Source organism: Symsagittifera roscoffensis, chromosome 7 (genome assembly GCF_963678635.1).
Source record: "Symsagittifera roscoffensis chromosome 7, txSymRosc1.1, whole genome shotgun sequence".
Lineage (NCBI taxonomy): Eukaryota > Metazoa > Xenacoelomorpha > Acoela > Convolutidae > Symsagittifera > Symsagittifera roscoffensis.
This window is the reverse complement of record NC_087068.1, coordinates 45,212,073-45,234,561: the sequence shown is the minus strand read 5'-3', so window position 1 is coordinate 45,234,561 and position 22,489 is coordinate 45,212,073. Positions and strand designations below refer to the sequence as shown.

General features: G+C 35.3%; 2 protein-coding genes across 2 annotated transcripts in view; both read left to right on the top strand.

Moving 5' to 3' along the window:
- The first annotated feature begins 1,708 nt into the window (after positions 1 to 1,708).
- LOC134850949 (importin-11-like) lies at positions 1,709 to 6,941 on the top strand. Its single transcript, XM_063866780.1, has 7 exons — positions 1,709 to 2,051; positions 2,297 to 2,564; positions 2,899 to 3,282; positions 3,618 to 4,916; positions 5,244 to 5,433; positions 5,806 to 6,087; positions 6,614 to 6,941. Exons 1-7 carry the CDS (start codon positions 1,864 to 1,866, stop codon positions 6,823 to 6,825), a joined length of 2,823 nt encoding a protein of 940 aa, XP_063722850.1. The 5' UTR covers positions 1,709 to 1,863; the 3' UTR covers positions 6,826 to 6,941.
- Positions 6,942 to 12,718: 5,777 nt separating this feature from the next.
- The window catches only part of LOC134850950 (uncharacterized), a 33,321-nt gene continuing 23,550 nt past the window's right edge, over positions 12,719 to 22,489 (top strand). Inside the window, exons 1-7 of the mRNA XM_063866781.1 lie at positions 12,719 to 12,820; positions 13,160 to 13,288; positions 13,816 to 14,015; positions 14,449 to 14,581; positions 17,609 to 17,842; positions 21,971 to 22,121; positions 22,338 to 22,365. Of these exons, the coding sequence (XP_063722851.1) occupies positions 12,734 to 12,820; positions 13,160 to 13,288; positions 13,816 to 14,015; positions 14,449 to 14,581; positions 17,609 to 17,842; positions 21,971 to 22,121; positions 22,338 to 22,365 (962 nt within the window). The 5' untranslated portion in view covers positions 12,719 to 12,733. The remainder of the gene's footprint in view (positions 12,821 to 13,159; positions 13,289 to 13,815; positions 14,016 to 14,448; positions 14,582 to 17,608; positions 17,843 to 21,970; positions 22,122 to 22,337; positions 22,366 to 22,489) is intronic.

The window sequence follows — 22,489 nt, the reverse complement described above, 5'->3', positions numbered from 1 at the left end:
CTGCAAGTATGACTGCTCAAATTATTTTGGTTTTCGAGTATGCCATTTTTTATGATTTTTTGAGTTTATTGTTTTTCAAAAAAACTTGGATACAAAAAAATTAATGAAGCTTGGAATTCTCAACCCTATGGTCGGGTGCAGTCAGGGTACACTCAGGTTTTGCAGTTTTTCCCCTCCAAATGTTATTGCTCAAATCCTTTTGGTTTTCGAGATGTGGCATTAAACATTCGGCGTTGCAAATCTACCCTCCGACTGATCAAATCCTTTTCCGAGATGTGGCGTTTTTTTATGAAGTAGAAACGCCTCATACATGAGCCCAGTTCTTTTTCACGGTTGCAGTAATTAGTTTAGTACATGATTTGAGAAGCTCTTTCAACGTTCAACCATCTTTTTAAAGCACCGTTTAGTTAGTTCGAATCATGACTAGAAGGGCTGTTATGTGATATATCACTCGACCCTGTCCGGTAACCTTATGATTATTTGTGGCACTTGATTTTGCGTGGAAAACCAAAAGCTGAAAATTTCCCGAATACGAAGTTCCTCCCCATTTTCAATGGTTGAAACAATAAAATAACTAATAAAAGAGCATAAAAGGATTAATATTTTTGCCAAGGGATGCCGATGGTGTGACTATATATATGAGCTATTTAAGTTTACACTACTCTGATAATCAGAGATTGTGTGTTATCAAATTTGTTTAGCTTAACTTTCTGACAGGTTAATAATTGTGCAGTCTCCAGAATTGATTTAAAATTATTAATCAAGTTTCAAATTTTTCTTGAAAATAAATTTTTATGAACTCGGTAGTAGCTTATAATCAGAATTTAATGCCATATCCTATTTCTTTTCATTCCAGCTGAAGGTGACAGAATTATGATTTTTTGGTCAGTAAATTTTAGTTGGTTTCGTATTTGTTTTTGTACGTTTCTAATTACTATATTTATACTGTTTCATTGTGCTATATATTCAAAAACGCTGACTCAAAACTTTGAAATATATTTTTCAGATGATCTGATGTTTATTTTTTGACCCGGAAACATTTCCTCGAGCCGATGGAAGATTTAGTAAATGCGCTAAAGTTGTCTTCTTCGCCTGATGTTGCGGATGTGAAGAAGGGAGAAGAGTGCCTCTCAGTTTTGTCCGAAAGACCTGAGTACTTACTGAGTTTGGCCCACGTTGTTTCAAATAAAGGGATCAGTTAAACTTGAATCACCTCAAGTCAATGTTGGTAGCCAAACAGAAATTTAGTTTAGACTCAAAACGGCATCAGACACAAAAAGTACAGAAATATGAAACTTAACAAATAGCAGCTTTTTCGAAAATCAGCCGTCTAATATATTATTTCATTTCCTGTAATTAAATGTGGATACCCTCAGGGTTATATGAAAACCCTCTTGGAGCGTGCCCTAGTCTGTAATCGACCACTTATTGATTTGGTTGATAGAATCCATTTCATTTTTAGATGGCCCGAAAAATGTAACACTGAATTACGCAACAGTGGTGAAGTTTTCCTGACAGTTACAAATTACAACGTTCGAAATGTATCAAAATTTTCAGCACTTTTTTTGTTAAATTAGATCTTCTTGCGGAGAAAAAATTGTCGAAATTGTGCGATTGCAGCAATGTAATATCTTAAGTGAATTTCACAAATTTTATAGAGCCACTAAAGTGTATCATATGTTCTACGTAAGTAAATTTTCTTCCTACTTTTTGTTTTCTGCATTTGGACTCAGTTTTTTTTTGCGGCACTTGAGGCCATGTTTGAGCCTCTCGTGAGTATTTGGGGTGGTATTTAGTTTAATTGATCTAAATACAGATCTTGTATCAGCTTTCGGTGACCAGCAAGCGTTCATTATTCGATGGATGGCAGCTGTTTCTCTGAAGAACGCAGTGGATAGGTTTTGGAGGCGAAATTACACTGAAGAGGAGAGAGGAAGGTTGACAGAGGAACAAAATGCGATCAAAGAGAGTTTGTTGAGTGGTGTTTTGCTGAAGGAACTAGATCCTAAAATCAGAATGCCAGTTGCAGTTACTATCTCAAAAATAGCCAGGTTTGTTCGAATGTTTGTCTATCCGCAATTTTTATTCCCATTACCTGTGAATGAGCCGAGTGAATTTTCACTTAGTTGGGTCTTTTTTTTTGAAATCTACGGTCGCCCTCTCATATTCAAGAGGAAGAACAAAGTTTACGCCGGTTACAGAACCTGTTCTATGTTTTCTAGAGCCTTGGTAGTAATATTGATTATTGAATTTTGAGAGTTTGACTGGTAGTTTGTGTGAAGAAAAGTGTTCATAGGTTTGACTGCCCGGATAAATGGACAGATCTACTGCCAACTCTAATTCGAAATGTAGAGCTAGGATTGCAGGATGATTCGAGTCCGAACAACGCCATGCTGTTTCTCTATCACGTGACCAAAGTGCTCTCCCAGAAGAAATTGCCAGCTGACAGGGCCGCGTTTAGAAACTTGGCGGCGGAGGCGTTTCCCATTTTTAAACAACTGTGTGCAGTTAACTATGAGAAGTATGTCGGAGTGTATAGTTGTCTGATTCAGTCACCTAGCAATGTAAGATATTTCATCTAAAAAATCAAGCCGAGTACATTTAAATTCGGATTGAGTGTAATTTTTTGGTTCTCAAGTATAGCTCAGAGCATAAAAAGGGGACCTGAAAAAAAAATCTCACCCGATAAAAGATTTGGAGAAGACAAGTATGACTACCCCGTATAAATTTGACTCAACTAGATATTTTTGACACCCATCTGGTAGTTAAGGTTCTTAGAGTCAAGTAGATTGACCCTCGGAAAATATTCAAACTTAAAAAATAGGTGTGTGGGTTCCAATTTCCATGTAGCCGTTTCTCTATGCTTTATGTACACTACAATATTTTCACCTGTTCTAGAACAATTCAGATTTGAAGGAAAGGATATCAAATGACCTTCAGTTGAACTTTAAATTGATCAAGAAGCTCCTGGTTAACGGGTTTTCTAAGGTCCGCGAACTTCCGCAAGTGACCGAGTTTATCCAGTTATGCTTATCCGAATATCTTCCTTCCACATTGAGAATATCTCTGCTGCATAAAGTGACACAGAAAGTACCCGAATGTCTGTGTAAATTGTTCTATGAATTTGTCTACAATGATCCGATGTCTTTCGCAACATACGTGGGGCCGACAATCAAGTTGCTGATTCAGGTTCTTTTCGTTGAGATTGATAATATTGGTCTGTTGTCGGAGCGATTTGTATTGAAAGCAGTGAACTTGTTCAAGATTATCCTTCTTTCCGAAGTAAGTACTAAGTTCATGTTTTCCACAAAACCGTGTAGATTTTTATTTACAACTATAAAAATTTTGTTTGATGCTGATTTGAGTCAAAAATCAGTTACCACAACTTTTTTAGACAACTTGTCTAAATCACTAAATGTCAATGCGTTCAATTAGCTTTCTCATCACAACCCGTACAAAAAAAAGACTTTTATTAGAAAAAACCATTTACTTAAAAACCGCCTATCCTTGTTATATCTTTGCAATTGAATTTACTTCATACAATCTTTCAGTTTATTGGCTGTAACTTTCTTTGCAACTTTTAGTTTTACTGAACAGTTTGTTCTGATTGTGTGTAGGAGTTCCAGCCTAAAGAAACACTGCTACACTTAGAACACCCACTGACCGTCGAGGCAAGACAGAACATTGACGAAATAATGAATCACGATACCCTAACCTCCTGCGTCCGAATTTGCATAGAACATTACCTAATCATGGATGCCCATCAAGTGGAATCCTGGAACGAAGACCCTGAAACTTACTTCATTGATCTGGATACAGGGGGAGAAAGTTGGCAGACGAATAAAAGTGCAGCAGTGGGAAGCTTTTTCGTGACCTTGATTAAACAGAAAACAGAGTTGACCAATCAAGTTGTATTGGACGTTTACTCGAGTGTGATTGGATCAAATTCTGGGAACATGCCTCAAGATTTGAAGACTCTCTTAGCGTATGATGCAGTTCTGTATGCTTTTGGTCTTGCTTTATATGACGTATCGTCTCAAGTGACGTTAGGGGAAGACGTATTCATGGTTTTAGAGCGTTTAATTTATGCCGAAACTGAAATAGATGAAATGAAAATTGTTCGAAGACGGGTCTGTTACTTTTTATACCAATGGATTGACGTTGGTTTCCCAGCAACTTTGCTGGACCGATTGTCGAAACTTTTAATTTATGAGTTTAATAATGAAAAAGATGCGGTGGTCCTACTAACGGCAACTAAGACACTCCATACTTTGGTTGATTTTATAGACATGCTGCCTGAGTCTATAACAACTCATACACCCTTCTTTATTTCAACGCTACATTCTCTGATCGATAAATTAGAACAATGCGACTCAAAAGGAAAGGTCTTAGCTACTCTTACCTTAGTAATCGATCGAACCAGGTTTGACATCGCGCCTTTTGCCAATGATATCATAGCACTGCTTCAGAACCTGTGGAATACGTCAGCAGCAGCTAGTTTTCAATTTTTGAGATCTGCGGTTCTTGACTGTCTGGGATTTATAGTTTCGGGTATGAAGCAGAATTGTGATATGTTGTTTTCGTTTGTAAAATATGTTGAAGGTGTTTGCCTTGACCAAGAAAACGAACAGAGTATTAACTTGATGCAAGATGGTCTCAACTTGCTTCTCTGTTTTGTTCAAAATACGCAAAATGAGTTGAATGAAGAGTTGTTGACAATGTTGCCAGCAGTTTTACCGAGTCTAGAACTGGGCTCTGAATATGTTCAGCTAGCTTTGCCGATAGTTTCATCTTACGCTGTGTTATTCAAAACAAAGCTGTACCCCTTTTGTGGCGATCAAGTAAACGCCAGTTTGCTATCTTTGTACAGAGACACGTCACGTGACCTGATGATTTTGTTGGTACAAACTATTAAGGTGAGAAACGCATTGAAAATTATTCAGGATGATTTATACACGAACCTTAAAAGAATCTGACTTGAAATAGCTAATGTTAATTTCTAAAAATGGCGTCTTGAGCTTTCTAGATGTTTATACGACTAAAGGTGTTGGTACAGTGTATTTAGGTAGACGCGTGTTTCTTACGATAATTTTTTAAGACAAAAAGCAAATATTTTCTCTGTCAAATATGTATTTTTCTCATCGCCAATTTTTAATTGTGTTTTGGGAATTTTCTCGTTCGTTTAAAAACTGCCAAGTCGATTTTTGAGCCGAACGAGGAATAAAATGTTTTTTTTTCTTCAGGTGTATTTCCAAGTGTCTCTGCCGAATGACCAGAGCTGCTTGTCGTCTCAGTCTTTCTTCGAACTAACTAGAACCCTCCTGCAGGAAATTCTGGACCAAGATTGCTCCTCTTTAGTCCAGTCTGATCTCATCGCTCTTTTCTCCAGACTCATTCTGGAGAAATCACAATTATTTGTCGGAATCCTTACAGGTAGAAGAAGTGTGCAATAGTTTTGTGGTTTCCATGCTTCTTTAAACACTACTGAAATTTGACTTAATAGTTCGAATAAGGAATCTTTTCGAACTCACACTTGGTCTCAAATAATTCAACTTTTTCGTATCGGAAATTTTTTGCATGTTTGAACATAATGATGAACCAACACGTTGTGTATATTAAAATGAAAACATTTTGAAATTTCTATTGCATAGAGCATAAAATACAAACGGACTATGCTTAGACAGGCCTGATAGTCTTTCAGAGATCTTCTGCGGTTCGCAGAAGCATCAGTTAATTAAGCAATTAAATGGTGTTAGTGTCAACAAATTAAATTTAACTACTGACACCGACTGTACATTGTTTTAGCCTATGCACATGAGTCCCAAACAACACTGCCTTCAGTGTTGTCGCGACTGATCGGTATTATTTGTGACTGCATAGACGATATAGTTGACGTGAGGACACGAAAACTAACAGCTCTTGCTCTTATTTTCACGATGAACCCGGACAACACGTCCCTAGAACTGGTGAAGGAGAGATTTGCTGAAGTGTTCTACGTGTGTCTCGGATGCCTGCATGACCTGGTGGATCCAGTCACTGGAGCACCAGACATGCTCTTGATTCAATCGCCAAAAGTCATAATGCAAGGTGAAATTATTTGTTCTGAAAATTTCGATCATATCATTTTTAAAGTATCCGTTAGTCATTTTTAATCTTGGACTTACTGGCAAAAACTAATGGTGTATCGAATTATCAGGCGAAACAACATAAATCTCTGATATTTAGTATCAAAAACACTGAAAATTAGCCGAATAAATCACAAGAGATAACAGATTGCCCATGATTCACAATCGGATAACGCAACAGCAGTTATCTAAAAGTGAAGTTTTCCTTACAACTGTAAACTCACTAGAAAAAAATTGTGATAAAACAGCATAATAAATTCTAACGTAAACTCAATTACAGCAACATCACCTGTAATTTATTTCGTGTTTTCCCACAAGTTATTTTACCCAAAATTATGATGACAGCGCTGTAATTTTATAGCATCTCTACGAGGGGTTTAATAATGAGAATAGGGTTTAGTTCACGTTTTGTCATGCTGAATATAGATGAAGAAAAATTTTTATTTGCGTTTTAAAGAAACATATCCTAAAAATATGTGGTTGTTTAGACGAAGAGCAGCTTTCAGAGAGCATGGAAAATGCACATGACATAAGAGAAAGGTCGCTCAATGAAGGTTGCATTACATCATCTGTATCACTAAAAGAGGAATTACGCAATCTGTTGACCCTGTTACGCAATAGTTCTGGTATTAATTACGACGAACTGATGAGCTCTATCGATGATAGCTGCAAAATTGAACTTGAAAAATTCTATCAATAATATATGCGATGCCTTGTATTGATTTTCGTACAGCTTAATAATTTAATACAGTTTCATTTTTAAATGAGCTTGTTCTCGTGAATAAATTTATCTCAAAAGGGGCAAATGGATTCAAATTTAGCTACTTATTTCTTCTGGATTATTTATATTTAGGGAGGAATTTTCGAAAGTTTAATATTTTAAGTCTGTTTAATTTGGCAATAACCAGTCGTGATGAAGAATTTAGTCATTCAGAAATCTCGGAATATTTGGAAGGCTCAGTACTCAGTGCTCTTTAGGAACATCATCTTTAGATTCAAACAAAATTGTTTACTTTTGAATAGAAATTAATGTTTTGTTTTGATTGTAAACAAAAGGTGTGTACGAAAGATAGCGAATTATAATGCGAATGTGTACCCAGCAATATTTGAAAACAAAAATAAGTCAACAACCGATTTGAGCCCAAATTATGAATTAGCTTATGTCAGCAAACCGATCATATGGATGTTTTTGTCAACCAGAAACGGAATTCAAAAAACTTATCATAGACAAAGTGACTTAGTTCCGAACTTATTAACTTAATTTTATAGCATAATTTAAAGCATAAAATTGTTGCATCATGTACCGCGTGATAAATGACTATGCTGCGCAAAATGACGGTGAAATTGATCTTAGAATAGGTCAAATCCTGGAAGAAGTTACCTTCAATGAAGACGACACGTCAATTGGACATTCGACTCTTGATGGAAAAACTATAACGTTTCCTATGGATTGTGTGGTTAAAATATCTCAAGGGCTACCAGGTATGGATTGTATTGTTCACATGAAAAAATTATTAAATTTTTAGGTTTTATGCCCAAGTTTTTTCATTTGTGCTGTATTGGTTGACCAGAATTAGTAGTTAAGGTAGGCATGCTACTAGAAATTTTTCCTCGATTCAGTTTTTTTTTTACAGTAAAATGTTTCCGATTAACAGTATTACCCGCGTGTGAATTAGCTGACATGTTATGCCAGGGGATTTTAGTTTACCAGTTGAACATCTGACGAGCACTGTCAAAACTGTAGTTTCTACGAAGAGATAGTTGAATACCTAAAGCGTTAAAATTGTGGTGATTTCGCATAATATTTAGAAGGTTCAAAATAAATCAATTTGTGAACTGAAAGTTATTCAGTTGCTGAGTTCAAATGAATCGAATCAAAAAAAGGAGCCAATTCGAATCAAATTGGACCCAAACATTTCTTATCGTGGGGACAAAAACAAAAAACCATTACAAATTTTTCGAAGTACAGATACCAAATCTGAAAAAAAAATTTTGATATTGTTTGTTTAGAACCGCTTAGTCACTTATTTTTAAGAGTACTGGCAAAAAAAACATAAAACTGATTACACGCTCACAAAATCAACCTGATACACGCTCCAAAATTTGTCTGAATATAGAGTTAATAATGGCGTATAATCGGTTACCAGGTAAAATTTCCATTGCGAGAAAACTGAAAGAACTCGTTCATTCGCTCTGGCAAGCGCAAGACCTATCAGCAGCTTTCCTAAATGTTGCTAATTCTTATTGGTGTGCCAAATTGACGCTTCTGACAAGTTGTCGCTGCATGCATGAATATACACCTCTAAGATTCATAAACGCGTTTACTGGCAAAGTTTAATATTTTACTAGAAAAATTATCACGACTGACGTCTGTCAGACTAACCCCTTTAGTGAAAACTGCTTTTTTTTATTTGCATTTGTAGTTGTAGTTACTGCCGTCCATTCATTAATGGAAAACAAGAAGCTTAGTGCGCATTAACCATCGCAATTTGGCGAAATTTACCTTTTCCAAACCACTTAACTTACCAACACGAATTTTGTTACATAAATAGAAAAACTATAAATTTTTGTCTGCCTTTATCAAATCGGTTGTTAAGTTATGGGTGGTTAATGAACTAGTAAAACCAATTAGCTTGCCTCAATTGAAGCTGGAACAGTTTTGCTTGCGGCATAATTTGCTTCGCTTTAATACACTAGCAAGCTTGTGAGCGTTAGTGTTTTAGTACGAATCTTCTTTTTTTTGTAACCTAACTCGCAAATAAAAGTTCATTAAAAGTGTTCACTTAGTTGTTGGAATTTTTGCTTTAATCATAATCTGTTCTCATAGCATCTGTTTTCTGTTTTTTTGGCTAGTGTTTGTGATTTAATAAGTGTTCGCGACTGAGTGGTTAATATGTGAGACTCAATCCTTCGGCCTCAGGTTCGAATCCGAGACGTAGCCAAATTTTTACCAATTCGAAGCCTAATTCTAATGTTCTACTACTCGAAGCGTGTTTGCTAAAAGCTTTGCCTCTGTGTTTATATCTACTTAGTGGCTTTTTATTGAACTAATTGATAAACTTTTGTGTGCTTGTGTGTTCTGAAGGGAAAGGGTACTCAAATTTATTTAATGAGCATTTTTTTTAAAAAATGTTGGCATGAAGGGCTTCTGCTGACGTTTTTTTTTAATTACCGCTAGTTAAATTTTTTCCCGATGCTAATTTGAATTCTATTGTTTTGGCATGTTTTTTAAGAAATATCTTCATTCATTTTAACAGATTGTTTGTTTTCAATATTCATCAAAATTAAATTTTTACTGATAATTTTTCTGCGTTTGATTGAGCTCTCAGTTTAGTTTCGGAATTATGTATATTAACTTGAATTCATTGCCTTTATGGCTTTTGTGGATACTATTTGGGCAGTAAACGTAAGTATTTCATCAATTTTTTGCCGAGCAATTTTGGTTCAGTTCAGCTTATTGGCTGTCGAATTATTTACCTAATATTTTGTTTCCTACAAACTTTTGATAATATTTTTGAAATTGTGGAGATTTACTCCACTTGGAACTGTAAAATTTTTTTATCAAATTTAAACACTGAAAACATGATTTTTATAGTTTGATCTTTCGAAGCACTCTTAGATAGTTCGAAAGTTTCTTGCTGTTTAAATTTTATACTTGTTGTATCACAAATGGTGCGAAGCTCAGTTTTGCCTCTATGTCAATTGTTTACATGCTAATAGCAGCCAAAATTTTTTTGTTTTGTAAAAATAAACAAAAATGAAAAAATTTGAATAAAACTAACAAAAAACGATCTAATCTGTGTCAAAAATTTCGTCGTAGTAGATGAAAATCTCTTTTGTAAAAAGGTTCTGCTTTTGTTCAAACACAAATAAAAAAAGTTTTTCAGTTTTTAGAAACTTATTATGACTTTTATTCAAAGCTTAGTAAGTTAGAGGCTGGTAGCATCCGACAGATTTTTTTTCTGTTTGATAATTGCAGTTTTGTTTTCAAAACACATAGAACCAAAACTAATAAGATCAAGAGATATGAACTGTTTCAAACATTAAGGATGTTCTTTTTTTGAAGATTGAAAAAATATATATATATTTTGGAACTTGTTTCTGAAAAAAAAATTAATTTTTTGGGAGATTTTGAACATCATGATAACTAGCATAATTAGCTATTTTGAATTTTTTGTCAATTTTTGGTTTTACACAAACAAACACTAGTATGATTATGAATTTACTTTTTTATAACTTAAATTGCATAACTAATATTGGATACTGTTTTATGTTGAAACGAGAGTAAAACATGAACATAAAGAAAATTTTTAACGAAAAAAAAAGAGAAAAAGAAAAAGCTAGGGCTAAACCCTCAATTAAAACTTGTTAAAGTCAAATTATTTTTAGTGCGAAATCTTTTGACATTGCTGCTGCAAATTTACAGTCTTTGAATTATTTTTTCGACTTTCGTAACGAAGGTAACGGACGATTTTTGCTCGGGGTGGGTTTTTTCTTCAGACAATCTTCGACTGTTTAATTAGCCACTTTTGAGGGAATTTTTTACATCATTCAAAAGGTATTGTTGTCCTGAGCTCCTGATATTTCATCTGTGATCTTTTTTCGTAAAGTTATGGGGGTTTAAAGATAGCCATTTTGGCCAATTCGGCTCAATTAACGCGCGATATATTGCGCTATTAACGCGTGAGCGGAGATTTTATCCGTATTAGAAATCGTTTCAAATTGGTTGAAGGAAGCTTATCTGTCATAATTGATTTGTTACTGGGAGCGAAGTTTATCACTTTGCGCTTTATATGGCGTGTGAGGGACTGATTCTCACAAAAAATTTTAAATTAAAAAAATCATTTTGTTTTCATTACCTTTTTTCATAATATTACTGCTCCGTAGTCCTTAAGGGGCACTCGGAACATTCAGGGCTTCGCCCTGATACGAGCGGTCTTGTTGAAAATTATTTTCGTGCGCAAGTAAATTATTGCTGGAAAAATATTGAAAGGAATTAGACAGAAAAAGAATATTGACTTTAACCCCCTATAAGCTTTCGATGATGCAAACTCTCAAAACTTGCTTGCAGGTTAGAGCATTGAGCATTCTAGCAGGTTCAATTAAGAAACTTTGTGGTTACTGCCTCTATTAACGGCGTCCAATCCCCCCACAGCCCCTATATTATCAGTAGAAAATGAGCCCCCATAACATCCAAAGAACTGATTGGGGTTAAATGGTCAGCATAGACCGGACTGAGCTCTTACAGCAGTAACCAATGAGGTTGTCCAGGTATGGTTTTCCAGAAGCATAAAACTTCAAAAAACCAAAATATAGAGGACAGGGAAACAACAAGTCATGAGGATATTCCTGTGATATTATCCTCATGAGGATATGAGAATTTAGATCGCATAATCGTTTGACTTCTGCCAAAAGTTTAGAATTTTTTCTATTACGCTGCAAATTGTTCAGCCGGAGTTTAATCAGTTTTATTATTTTTTGAAGACATTGCATACTTTTGGTCGTGTTTTTATCAGTCGTTTAATTTTTTTCAGAGCTATTTTTGTATCATGACCAGCAACAATTTGTTTAATTTGGTCTACCTACTTGATTGACATTACAATTATAGCTGTGAAAGAAGATTTACGGAAGCCAGAAAATACAAAATTTATAAAATAAAAAACAGAGAAAAAGTATACAGAAACATTAATTAGCTCGTAAAAATGACCAGAAAACAATTATTCCAAAGTTTTTATGTTTCCGAATACAACCCAACGGGATCTGTGAAGTAACTTGAATCAATTGACAAAAAAATCATTCCAGAATAGTCGTTTTGTCACAATACCCGTATTTGCTATAATTCAGCACTGAATAAACTTTCAGGCCCTGTGGCCAAACTGAAAGCGGAAGAAGGTGTCGGTAGTGGTATTGTGTTCAGCGACTATTCCACCGACTCTGACTCGGATGCGGCAGCAGCTGCATCGGGCGCGAACAGACAGTTCCGAGCACTGAACAGAGCATATACTCCGCAGCATGTGAGGACGAACAGTGCTAGGTACAAGAAATACCAGGTGAGATATTCAAGTTTGCATAAAAGCGTGCTTTCATTATTAGCGAAAAAAGAAGCTTGGGACGGGGATTTTGATGTATCTAGGTCTATGGCAAATTTAAAAGCTTGCCTTTTTCAAAAGCTATATCAATATTGCTGTTGAACGCTTACAGAAACTAGGTCGCCCTGGGCATATACAATTGTTTTGAAGTATTTTTTTGTTCTTTCAAGTGATTCAGTAATGCTAGAAAACTAATTTAGCACAGTTTTCTAATTAGCTTATGAAAAGTAGTTTCGAGCTTTGGGATTATTTTGACTTGAAAATTGTGTTTCTTTGAATGTGCATTGCGCGCTTCAGTAGAAGCGTAAACGTTTTATAGTATGAGCTGGTTATTGGATGTTATTTGTTGGTTCGATTGACATTAATGAGATCCAAGGAAGACCAAAACAATTTGAAAAATTGCAGCGAAGTGTTTCGGCACCGAAAATAGAAGACAGTGCTGGAGGGGCAACTAGTGAGCAGTCGGCGGGGGTGGACTCAACTGATGACGCGGGAGGGGGAGGGGGAAGTCATTTGTTCATGCCTCACCACCGGGACAATTTGACTTCCTGCAGTGGAACTGAAGACGGATTCTCAAGCGATGTGTGCTACCCAAAAACCGGCACTGTAAGTTAATAATTCAACAATTAAAAACTATTTTCATTTATCTAATGTTGAACCAATGTCAGAAATAGATTTAAAATATAATATCACGTAGAATTGAGCTTCTTTCTCTTAATATTTCAAATTAATTAATCGAATTAGCTTCTTCTCAATATTGAGACCCGAAATATTAAATGCTCTATTGATAAGTCTGGAAACTGTGTTTTTCTTCTTTAACAGAATCAAAAAAATTTAAAACCTCTATAAAGACCGTGGAATTCCCATCCAACTGCTGATTTTTTTGAGACAAAAATGCGCTACTTGCTTTTCAAATTTTGATCAAACGTTTCTGGAATATTCTAGAAAGAGAAGGATGTGAATGGAGCAACATACAGATCTCTGTCCCCTCAGCCATCCTCTGCCAACAGGAGTAACTCCATGTCCTCAATCACTCGCTCCCTCTCCAAGACACTCAGCAAGGAAAGCATGGCGGTGAGAACTAATTGTCCTTTCATCTTCAATAAATAACGAATACTTAAATGACAATGGCTTAATATCTTAATGAAGTTTTAGAGCTTGACTTAACGCTTACATGAGGGATGGTCTTTTTTATTTGATTCATTTTTTGCAAGGGCGGCCAAATTGATTTGAAGAGCTATCCCAAATGACTAAGAAACCTTCAATAGCCAAATATTTCAGCTAATGTACCCAAAGAGTTTCATAAAATTCTCGCAGAGTAACTTAACTCCCCTCAATCTTGATACTATTCATTCTTTTCAAAAAATAATAGATTCAACATAAAAAACATATAATGCTTGCTCGCTTTACTCGCTCGAATTTAGACAAAAAATTAAAAACTTCAAACCGATTTTAATTTTTCTCGACACTGTTCAAACTTTTTCGCTCCGATGATTATTTATGGCATCTGATTTTGCGCGGAAAAAAAACACCCTAATACTAAGTTCCTCTCCATTTTTCAAATGTTCGGAACAAAAGTTTCTGAAGTTTTTCTATTTCAGCATCACGCACAGCAACTCAGCAGTTCAAAGGGCGGCGAACACATGTGTCTGAAAGTGGCCTTCGCAGTGTTCATGTCAGTCATGACCGGAGGTGTCATCATGGGCTCACTGTTCGTGGGCGGGAATCTAACCGTCTATGAGTCAGCATACATTGCGGGCAGTTTCACTCTGGTATCCTTTTGCCTCCTCGTCGTTTCAAGGTTAACTTATAACTGATATAGTGCAGTTTTACGAGTATGCCTAGACAGACTTTGTCAATCAGTAAAGTTGACCTTAAATGAAGTTTTATTGCTGTCTGTAAATTGAGAGTTGCGTATGGTTGTTGGAATTCAGTTGATTTCATCAAAAATCTCTTGTAGTTTTTCATTAGGGTTAAAACTGAATTCCCCGGAAATTACTCAACGTGGTCTTGAATCTTGAGGTTCTCTTCGCGAATAATCTTGTGGTAATTAATAGGGTGTTTGAAACACAATAAAACAAAATGGATTTTATTTTACTGTATTTTTGGTCCTTATGTGCTAACCAACTTATAAATTTTCTACAATGAGCCGAATTGCTCGCATAATTTTCGTTTCCAGTAAATGGTTTCCATAATTACTTTTCCATAACTATAACTTTCACGTCTGTTCTTAGGAAAACGAGGGCGGTTTATGCAGTGATGTTGCCGAGTCTGTGTGCGACTAGGGGTCAAACTGTGATCATGTCTCTGGCCTTCTCCTTCATATTCAGTCATCACATTCAGGCCATCCTCAGCAACATGGAACAGGTAACTAAGTAAAAGTAAAACAGATTCTATAAACGGTACAACATTTTTACACTTGCGATAAGTAAGGGTATTGTAATCGGGTACTAAAATTTTTTCCCGTAAACAACTTTGTTCACAGAATGGTCAATTTTGTAGGAATTGTAAATTTCAAGACATGCTCAATTTCTGAAAATTCAAATAAAACTACCGCATTATGTAGTAAATAGGTGGAATACTTTCCGGGCATTAATTATTTTTTCAAATAAATATCTTGGAAGATGATAATTTTTTTCGGATTCGTAGTTTTCGGCCTAGTTTCCGTCGGTTTATTTTCCATTTTTTAAAATGGCAGCTGTATTATTTGGTAATATTTTGTATTTTCTTACTTTATGAAGCTTGAATTTGTTTTGGCTCTAAGTACATTTTTACTATAATTGAAAGTTCTGTAGTTTGTCATTTTACCAAGGTTGATTTTGAATATTTAAAAAAAAAGTTTTATTGACCAAACGGTTTCGGATTATTTTGCCTCGGCTTAGTCAACTTTTATTGTGTAGTTTCGAACGCTTAAAATTTCCGGTCCGACAAAATCAGTTATTATGAAAATGTGTGGAATTGGGTTTTTTATTTCTAATTTAGTTTTTGACGCTTTCGAAATTTTGTTCATTTTTTGCAAAAATTGTATTTTGATACAAAACTAACTTTTCTAATCTCAAAAAATGTATCAATGGGAAGACCGGCCATTCCTCTGAGTGTCTGCATAGTCCTGTAGTATCTTTGTTCTTTACCCTACTGTCTACAGCCTTCGAAAAACTCTGCGGGAGGAATAATTTACCCATATTCTAGGATTTATGCGTTTTCTGAAAACTAATCTCCCAAATCTCTGATTTGGGTTCAATGAATGGGTTGTAGGAAGCTCCCCTGCATAAGAAGCTACACTCAAACTGTTTACACATAAAGTTCTGGCCCTCGGAAAATTCAAACATTCGAATTCTTGATCATTTTTATGATTCTTTTTGACTTTTCTCAGAAACTGCCTGCCCAATTTTGAGATTTTGGATTCAATTCAAAAAACCAAAAGATTTGGCTTGTCCGGTTACACCCACTTTATTAAACAAAATTCTCCTAAAAGTCACATTTTTGATTTGTGACCATTTTTGGAATTTTTTTTTCTTTTTTCTCGAATACTACCCTCCCCAATCTCGAGTTTTTGCATCGAATGGAAACAATAGGATAGGTGAAATTTCTTCTCTGCATGAACGACACCAAAAAGTTTTTAACACAGGGTTCGATTGTTGGAAAAAGTTAAGTTTTTGATTCATTGACTGTTGACTGGAAACTTTTTGACTTTTCTCAAAAACCACCTTGCCAATTTTTAAGTTAACTGTTCAATCGAGAAATTTGGTTTGGGGAGTTATCTTTGCTCAAGCGGTTACTTCCTTCATGTTGCAGAAAAAAAGTTATGAATTTCGGAAAGTCAAGTTTTTGATTTTGACTTTTTAGAAACAAGCATCTCAAATCTGAGATGAAGGGTTCAATCGAAAAACCCAGTTGCGATAATTTCTAGAAAAGTTGCGAGCCACTCTTTGATAATTTTTCATCGAAAATTTGGGTCTTTGGAAAAATTCCAAAAAGTTTTTCTCACTCAAAAATATTTGGTCTCAATTAGTTCAGTAGAGAAACAACTAAGGTTTTGGGCAAAGTCCAATTTTTGAAGTTACCCATTTCATCCCGCATCAAAATAACTAATTTCTATAATATCAAACAGCGTCCCCAGCTTTTAGCTGGGCTTCTATTTTTTTTTATCGAGACACGAACATTTTAGTTCATCGTTTTTTTTCAAAATTTTTGCATTTTATTTTTTCGTTTTCTTATTTTTTAAGTTAGTGTTGTATTGCAAGTTTTGCGAAGCTCTGCTTCGCCTTTGCCTAAAATTTTGAACCTGAGATACTTGATTAAACTTTTTTTATGAAATAATGCTTAAAATGTTTGATGGCAAAGTCCAAACTTGAGGGGTGGATTTGATCAAGACACTTATCGAGAATTCTCCACGACCAGTTTTAAGTGAACCAGAGCGGTTTTTCGAGCTCTTCGAAAGCTCTACAAAACCCTTATTTTGGCACAATTAGTTTCCAAAAAAGATCTTTTCCCTCTAAACTAATTGAGGGGCTCCAAAAGAATCTGCATTTTTCATCACTTTTGGAAAGCTTTCAGGAATAATACACTTTAGTTGATGCTGGAATTAAAGGCACCGCAAGAACACTTCAAGGGTCAATCGGCCAAATCAAATGTCGTGGAATGATACTAAAAGAGGACCCTTTGTGTCTAGTGAAAGTAAAGAACTCCCGCGCACTCACCTTATAATTGTTAAACGTAACCCTTTGAAATGCTACCAAATTTTATGGATACGAAGTTCCCAAGTATTATATTTATTGTTTCGCGCGTATTTTCAAACCAATATGGGGCGGATTTAGGAGGGGGGGGATTTGACCCCCAGCCGACACAAAAGGTCCCCCCTTTGGTACTTTTTAAGAAATCCATTTTTGGCCGACCGACCCTAAAATTTTTCTAAAGGCGCCTGTGGCGCCAATATACACTAACTTTGAGGGACAGCGCGCGCCCCTATACTAACTTTTTGCCCTATACTTTATATACTAACTTTTTGGGCACTTTTGTCAAAATTTTCCAAAAGTCCCCAAAAACGGCTTTTTTTGACCTGATTTTCAAAAATTTGCATGCGGCGCACAAATTTTAGCCAAAACAGCGTCTTTTTAGTACTTTAGTAGAGCTCGGAATATCAATTTGGCCGACCTAAAAAAAGTCGTCAAAATTTTCAAAATTTTTTTGAAAATCCGCCCCCACCCCTCGCGAAAATCCTAGATCCGCCCCTGAAGGCAGATAAATTTTTAGGCGGTGAATTTTGACTTAACTACAACTGATTCGCCTTTTTCTAAATCAAGCAAAGTACTTGTTAAGGCTCTCCCAGTCTCCTGAACTACTTAACCAGCATCTTCACGAAGATTACGTTTTGAAGCGTTAATAAAATTTTAGGTGGGCAAGTCGATGGCGTGCCACTCAGAGTTAGCTTACAACCAGTCTCTTCAAGTGCTCGAACTGTACACCTCCCCCTTGGCAGGATTAGAGGAGCAACTGCAACACTCAATCGCCAAACTGGAGGGTCTGAAGGAAATCTATGAAGACCCGGTGGGCACTGTGGTCGACATCATCAACCAGACTGCGAATGCCGTGGAGCAGATTAAGAACGAACTGGTCGAATATGAAGAGGTAGATACACAGGGAAGACCGAACTATTCACAAGAAAAATCTGAATATCGGAAACAAAAATATCGGTTGCAAAAATTGTAAAAATAAGTATTATTGTACAATTTTTTGAAATTTTTCCACAAGTTAGTTTTTTTCGGGTCGTTAAAAAACTAACGCCATTATCCGACTTTTGATTGCTATCCGAAAAAAATCAAGCAATATATGGATCTTCCACAAATTTCTGGATAATGCATGAAAACTTTGGCGAAAAAAAACTGTTAGTTCGAAGTTGTTGTTACCAACTGGGGCAAGGTCAATTAATGTATTTGACTGTGTTTTTTTTCCACCTAAACCGAGGTTCCATGTATAAATTTCCGAGTGGGTTGATTAATATATATCATTTCAAAGCCCTTACGGCCTAATTCGAGCTGCAAGTAATCTTCCTAGAAACTTTGTATCGTCGAGAAAAAGAATAAATGAAGCAGTTCGGAAATTAGAGTTGCGAGAATGCAATTAGTTATTTTATTTGTAGTGATTTTTTTCTAGCAAATTTGAGCTTGTACAAAAGTTTTCTGTGAATTGATTTTCATGCAGCAAAATACCCAAATACAAAGTTCAATCTAATCTTCGACAGTCAAAATAATAAATAAAAGAAACCAGGAAAAAAAACGCCCTTTCCTGATGAATTTTTTGGGGGACGATTTTAGAGATATGAATGAAGGGTGTGGAATCACCCTTCCCTCTCGGAGTTTCGACCCCCTAGCCAACGATGGGATCTTTTTGCTACTATTTTAGGATATCCAGTTTTGATCGATCACCCCTAAAGAGGCTCTCTGCGCGCCAATATATACAATATTTAAAAAACGCTCCACAAACTCATTTTTTGTCAAGTTTTTCCAAAAACGGCATAATAGAGAACTTGGAAAATCAATTCGTTCGACCTAAAAAAAAAGTCACAAAATTGTGGTTTTATGAAATTTCACCCCTTTCCCTGGAGATAATTTGCAACTGTTAAGAGAACAGAAACATTACCAACACACGCAAATCCTTGCGCCAAAGATTGCGGAATCTTGAAGTTAGTACAGGACAATTGAAAACTAACCTTTTCCAAATTCTCAAGGCCATTATTAATTAACTAACTAGCTGCTGTAACATGGGTTCTGATTGTCTAACCAGTTGTTGTGGATAAGCAGTTGATATGCTGGTTACATGGCAATTTGCCCCAAGTCAACTTGTCCCAGCCCAACTTGTCCGATTCCAACTTGCCCCAGATGACAACTTGTCCAATGCCATCTTGTCCCAGATAATAAAAAAAGGAAACATGCCCCAGATTCTTTGATATCCTCGTAGAACATAATGTCGGCATAAAGATGAAATTTATTGAACAATTCAGCTTGAAACAAAATGCGGAATCATTAAAACATGTGCTGAATCAAAATGAGTTCAAAGCATGCATGAACAAAATGAAAGCGGCAAAACTTCAATGCAACTTTCATGTCGAATTAAACATTTCAAAAGGTTGATTGCTGATCTTGTAAGCTCCTATAGCATAGTTAATAGTGCACAACACTCATTATCAAGAAATCTGGTTTGCCTCAACTTTCCCAGGTCTAACATCGTGGCTGTGACCATTTTTTGTTGATACGAGTTCATCTCCTGCTGTGACTGCGAGCATGCGGCATTTGTGTGAACTGTATCTTGCGCATCTCCAGTGCTCAGTAGTTTATGTCGCTTTTTTGTGAAATCGTGTCCGTCAATAATAAGCGTTCGTTTTTTTTCGTGAGATGTTCCGCACGTAAGTTGACTCATAGTATTTATGTTGGATTTTAAAGAACAATATGGTAAACAATGAAGCAAAATGAAAGAATAGCCGTGTTTCTTTTTGTTTCAATGGCGCTAATTGTGGATTATTGTCAAATTTTGTTGTGTAATTAACAAAAATAATGGTTTTCCAGGCTCAGCTTCAATAATTTTCGATTAGAGTCTTTTGTTATCTCAAAACGAGTCATGTCTACATTAGCACTTGCTGGTCCTCAATTCGAACATCAAGGAATCAAGTAAAAGTGTTAAGTATGGGACAAAAAAGCATAGGACAAAATGTCTTGTGGGGCAAGTTGGCATAGGACAAGTTGCCATGTAGGGCAAGTTAGTATAGGACAAAATGGCATAGGGCTAATTGACTTGGGGCAAATAGTCCTGACACCGATATGCTAGCAGTACAGAAAGTTCCGACCGCATCCCTATTAACCGAAAAATCTATTATGAAAAAAATATATAATAATCGAAATTTTGAAGAAAAAAATTCAAAACAATCTCAGATTGTTTAAAAAATTATTGAGAAAAAAAACAAACCTAAATTAAAAATCAATTATTATAAATAAAGTTTGAGCCGTCACAAAACATTTTAAGTAAATGGATTTTTGTGCAGCAAACACACCCAAATACAATGTTCAATCTAACCTTCAACAGTCGGTACTATAAATCAAAGAAACCAGGAAAAAAAAACAATTTTTTTCTTTTGAAATATCTCTTGTCTGAAGCATTCTTTTTTAACACTTCTTCAAACAATCAGCAGTTCTTGATATTCACAACATTGCAAAACGTGAAGAAAACCTTGTTTTTAGGTGTGCTTCAAATTTTTATTTTTGTTTTCGAAGCAAACGCAGGTACCGGAAAAATCGAAAAGAGTCGAAAATTGAAATACTGTCCTAGTGTCAAGAAAAATAGATTCAACATTTTTAGAATAATTTTTTATACCTCAGTTTTTCGAGAGTAAAGCGATCGAGCAAGGTTCATTATATGAAAACTTACATTTTATGTAGGTTTTTAAGCTGGGAAAATTTACTTTTAACAAAAATAAAACTATTTTTTAAGTTTATTTCTGTAGTTTTCTTTGAACTGAAGATTTTTTTCAAAAATTCATAGTTTATGTGCAAAAATTAGAGATAAACTGTTTTACAATTTTTTGTTTTTTTTTGTTGGTCTATAATTTTTGAAAACAATGTTTTCAGTTGTGCCTAGCTAACTAATTTTCTACGCATTTGCATGGTTCTCAAATCGCACAGCTAGCAAAAAACGACACTAATTCGAAGAAACAAAACGAAAAAACCCTTCATAATTTATTATGAACATGGTTGAAACATTCTGTGCTGCAAATGCCTAGAAACTTGAACAGCAACCGGCTATCCTTGTATTCAGAGTGGGTAAAATAGTTTTTTATTTGTGAACTAAATGAGAAAGAATCTTGAATTTGGGAGTTTTCCATCATATGATTTTTTTATTGCAAAAACAAGCAGCGCTAATAAACCGCAGATAGTTCAGAGAGATATATCTTATTGAAGCTTTTTCAGTCATCATTGGATCAAGAAAAGAAATGTGAAAGAAAAAGTGGTTGCGAAACTTAACTTTTTAGTACAATTTAGAGCAAGTCCAAGAGCGAAAAAGCAAAAAAAACGTTTAATGAATTTTTCGAGCGCAAAACTGATCGCTTTGAAAACAATTGCCCGTGGAGCTTTATTGAGAGCTTTACTGGCACAAAAAATTCCAGTTTTTTAAAGCAATTTAGAATAGAATAGTGTACATGTTTCTGAAAAAAAATCATTTTTATTTGTTCATCTTTCGTTTAATAAAAAATAGATGTCATCAATTGTATTTTATTGTCCTACGAAGTTTTTTAGTCCCTCTACAGCACCACTTACAATGAAATCATTGAAACAGGAGCAAAAGAGTTTCAACGATAACTGTGTCGGAACCTTCTGCACAGCAAAAATTCACAAATCTTGTTTTCATTTGCCACTGATTTTTAAGACAGCGATTTTAATCTCAGTTCTTGAAACATTTCCATTTAAACGCAATTAACTGTATTTTTTTTAAACAATAGAACACTTTTTTGCTGGTGCAACTTAAATGGAGTTCGACGTCCTCCTCTTCGAAAACACCCCAAATCACTCTTTCTTGAAGTCCCGTTTTCACCAGCACATTATCTTGCACTCCATTAAATGTAATAGTTCAAAAATTTTCTCACGTGGAAACATAGATGAAGACAATAAAAATATGAACTTATATTAGTATCATAAAAAGCTGAACAGTCTATTAGGCTGTTTTTTTTTACTCGTTGATCAGTGATCTGATTGTGATGGTATTTCTCAGGCATGTACCCGGAAATCTAAAGAGTATCAGAAAGAATGCAAACTGATGGGTGAAGACGTGAACAAGTTCTGTGGGTACATACAACAACAACTTGATGACTCAGCAAAAGACTTCACGAGACTCCTTGCTGGAGAGAGCTACAACAAAGACAGTAAGTCAAGTCATCTTTCATTTCATATGAGAAAATATTAAAATAAGACATACCTAAAGTTTTAAAGTTTGCTATCCAAGTTTTTTTTCCATATACCATTGAATTTTTCGCATTTCTTTTTTCTCCTGATAGAATCATTATTCAAGTTAGCACTCTTGATTGACCTCAGAAGAGTTGATAAATTTCCATGAGGGCACAGTCTTGTTGTGTTTCTAGAATATGACAGATGCGTAAGCTGCACGGAGTAAGTCGAGCCTAAGAAATAAATCAGAAAAAAATCATAATTCTTCATCCTGAATTTCGAATTATTCTCACCAAGTATCTTTGCGTATTTTCGAGAATTTTCTGACAAATTGTCTTTCAAATAA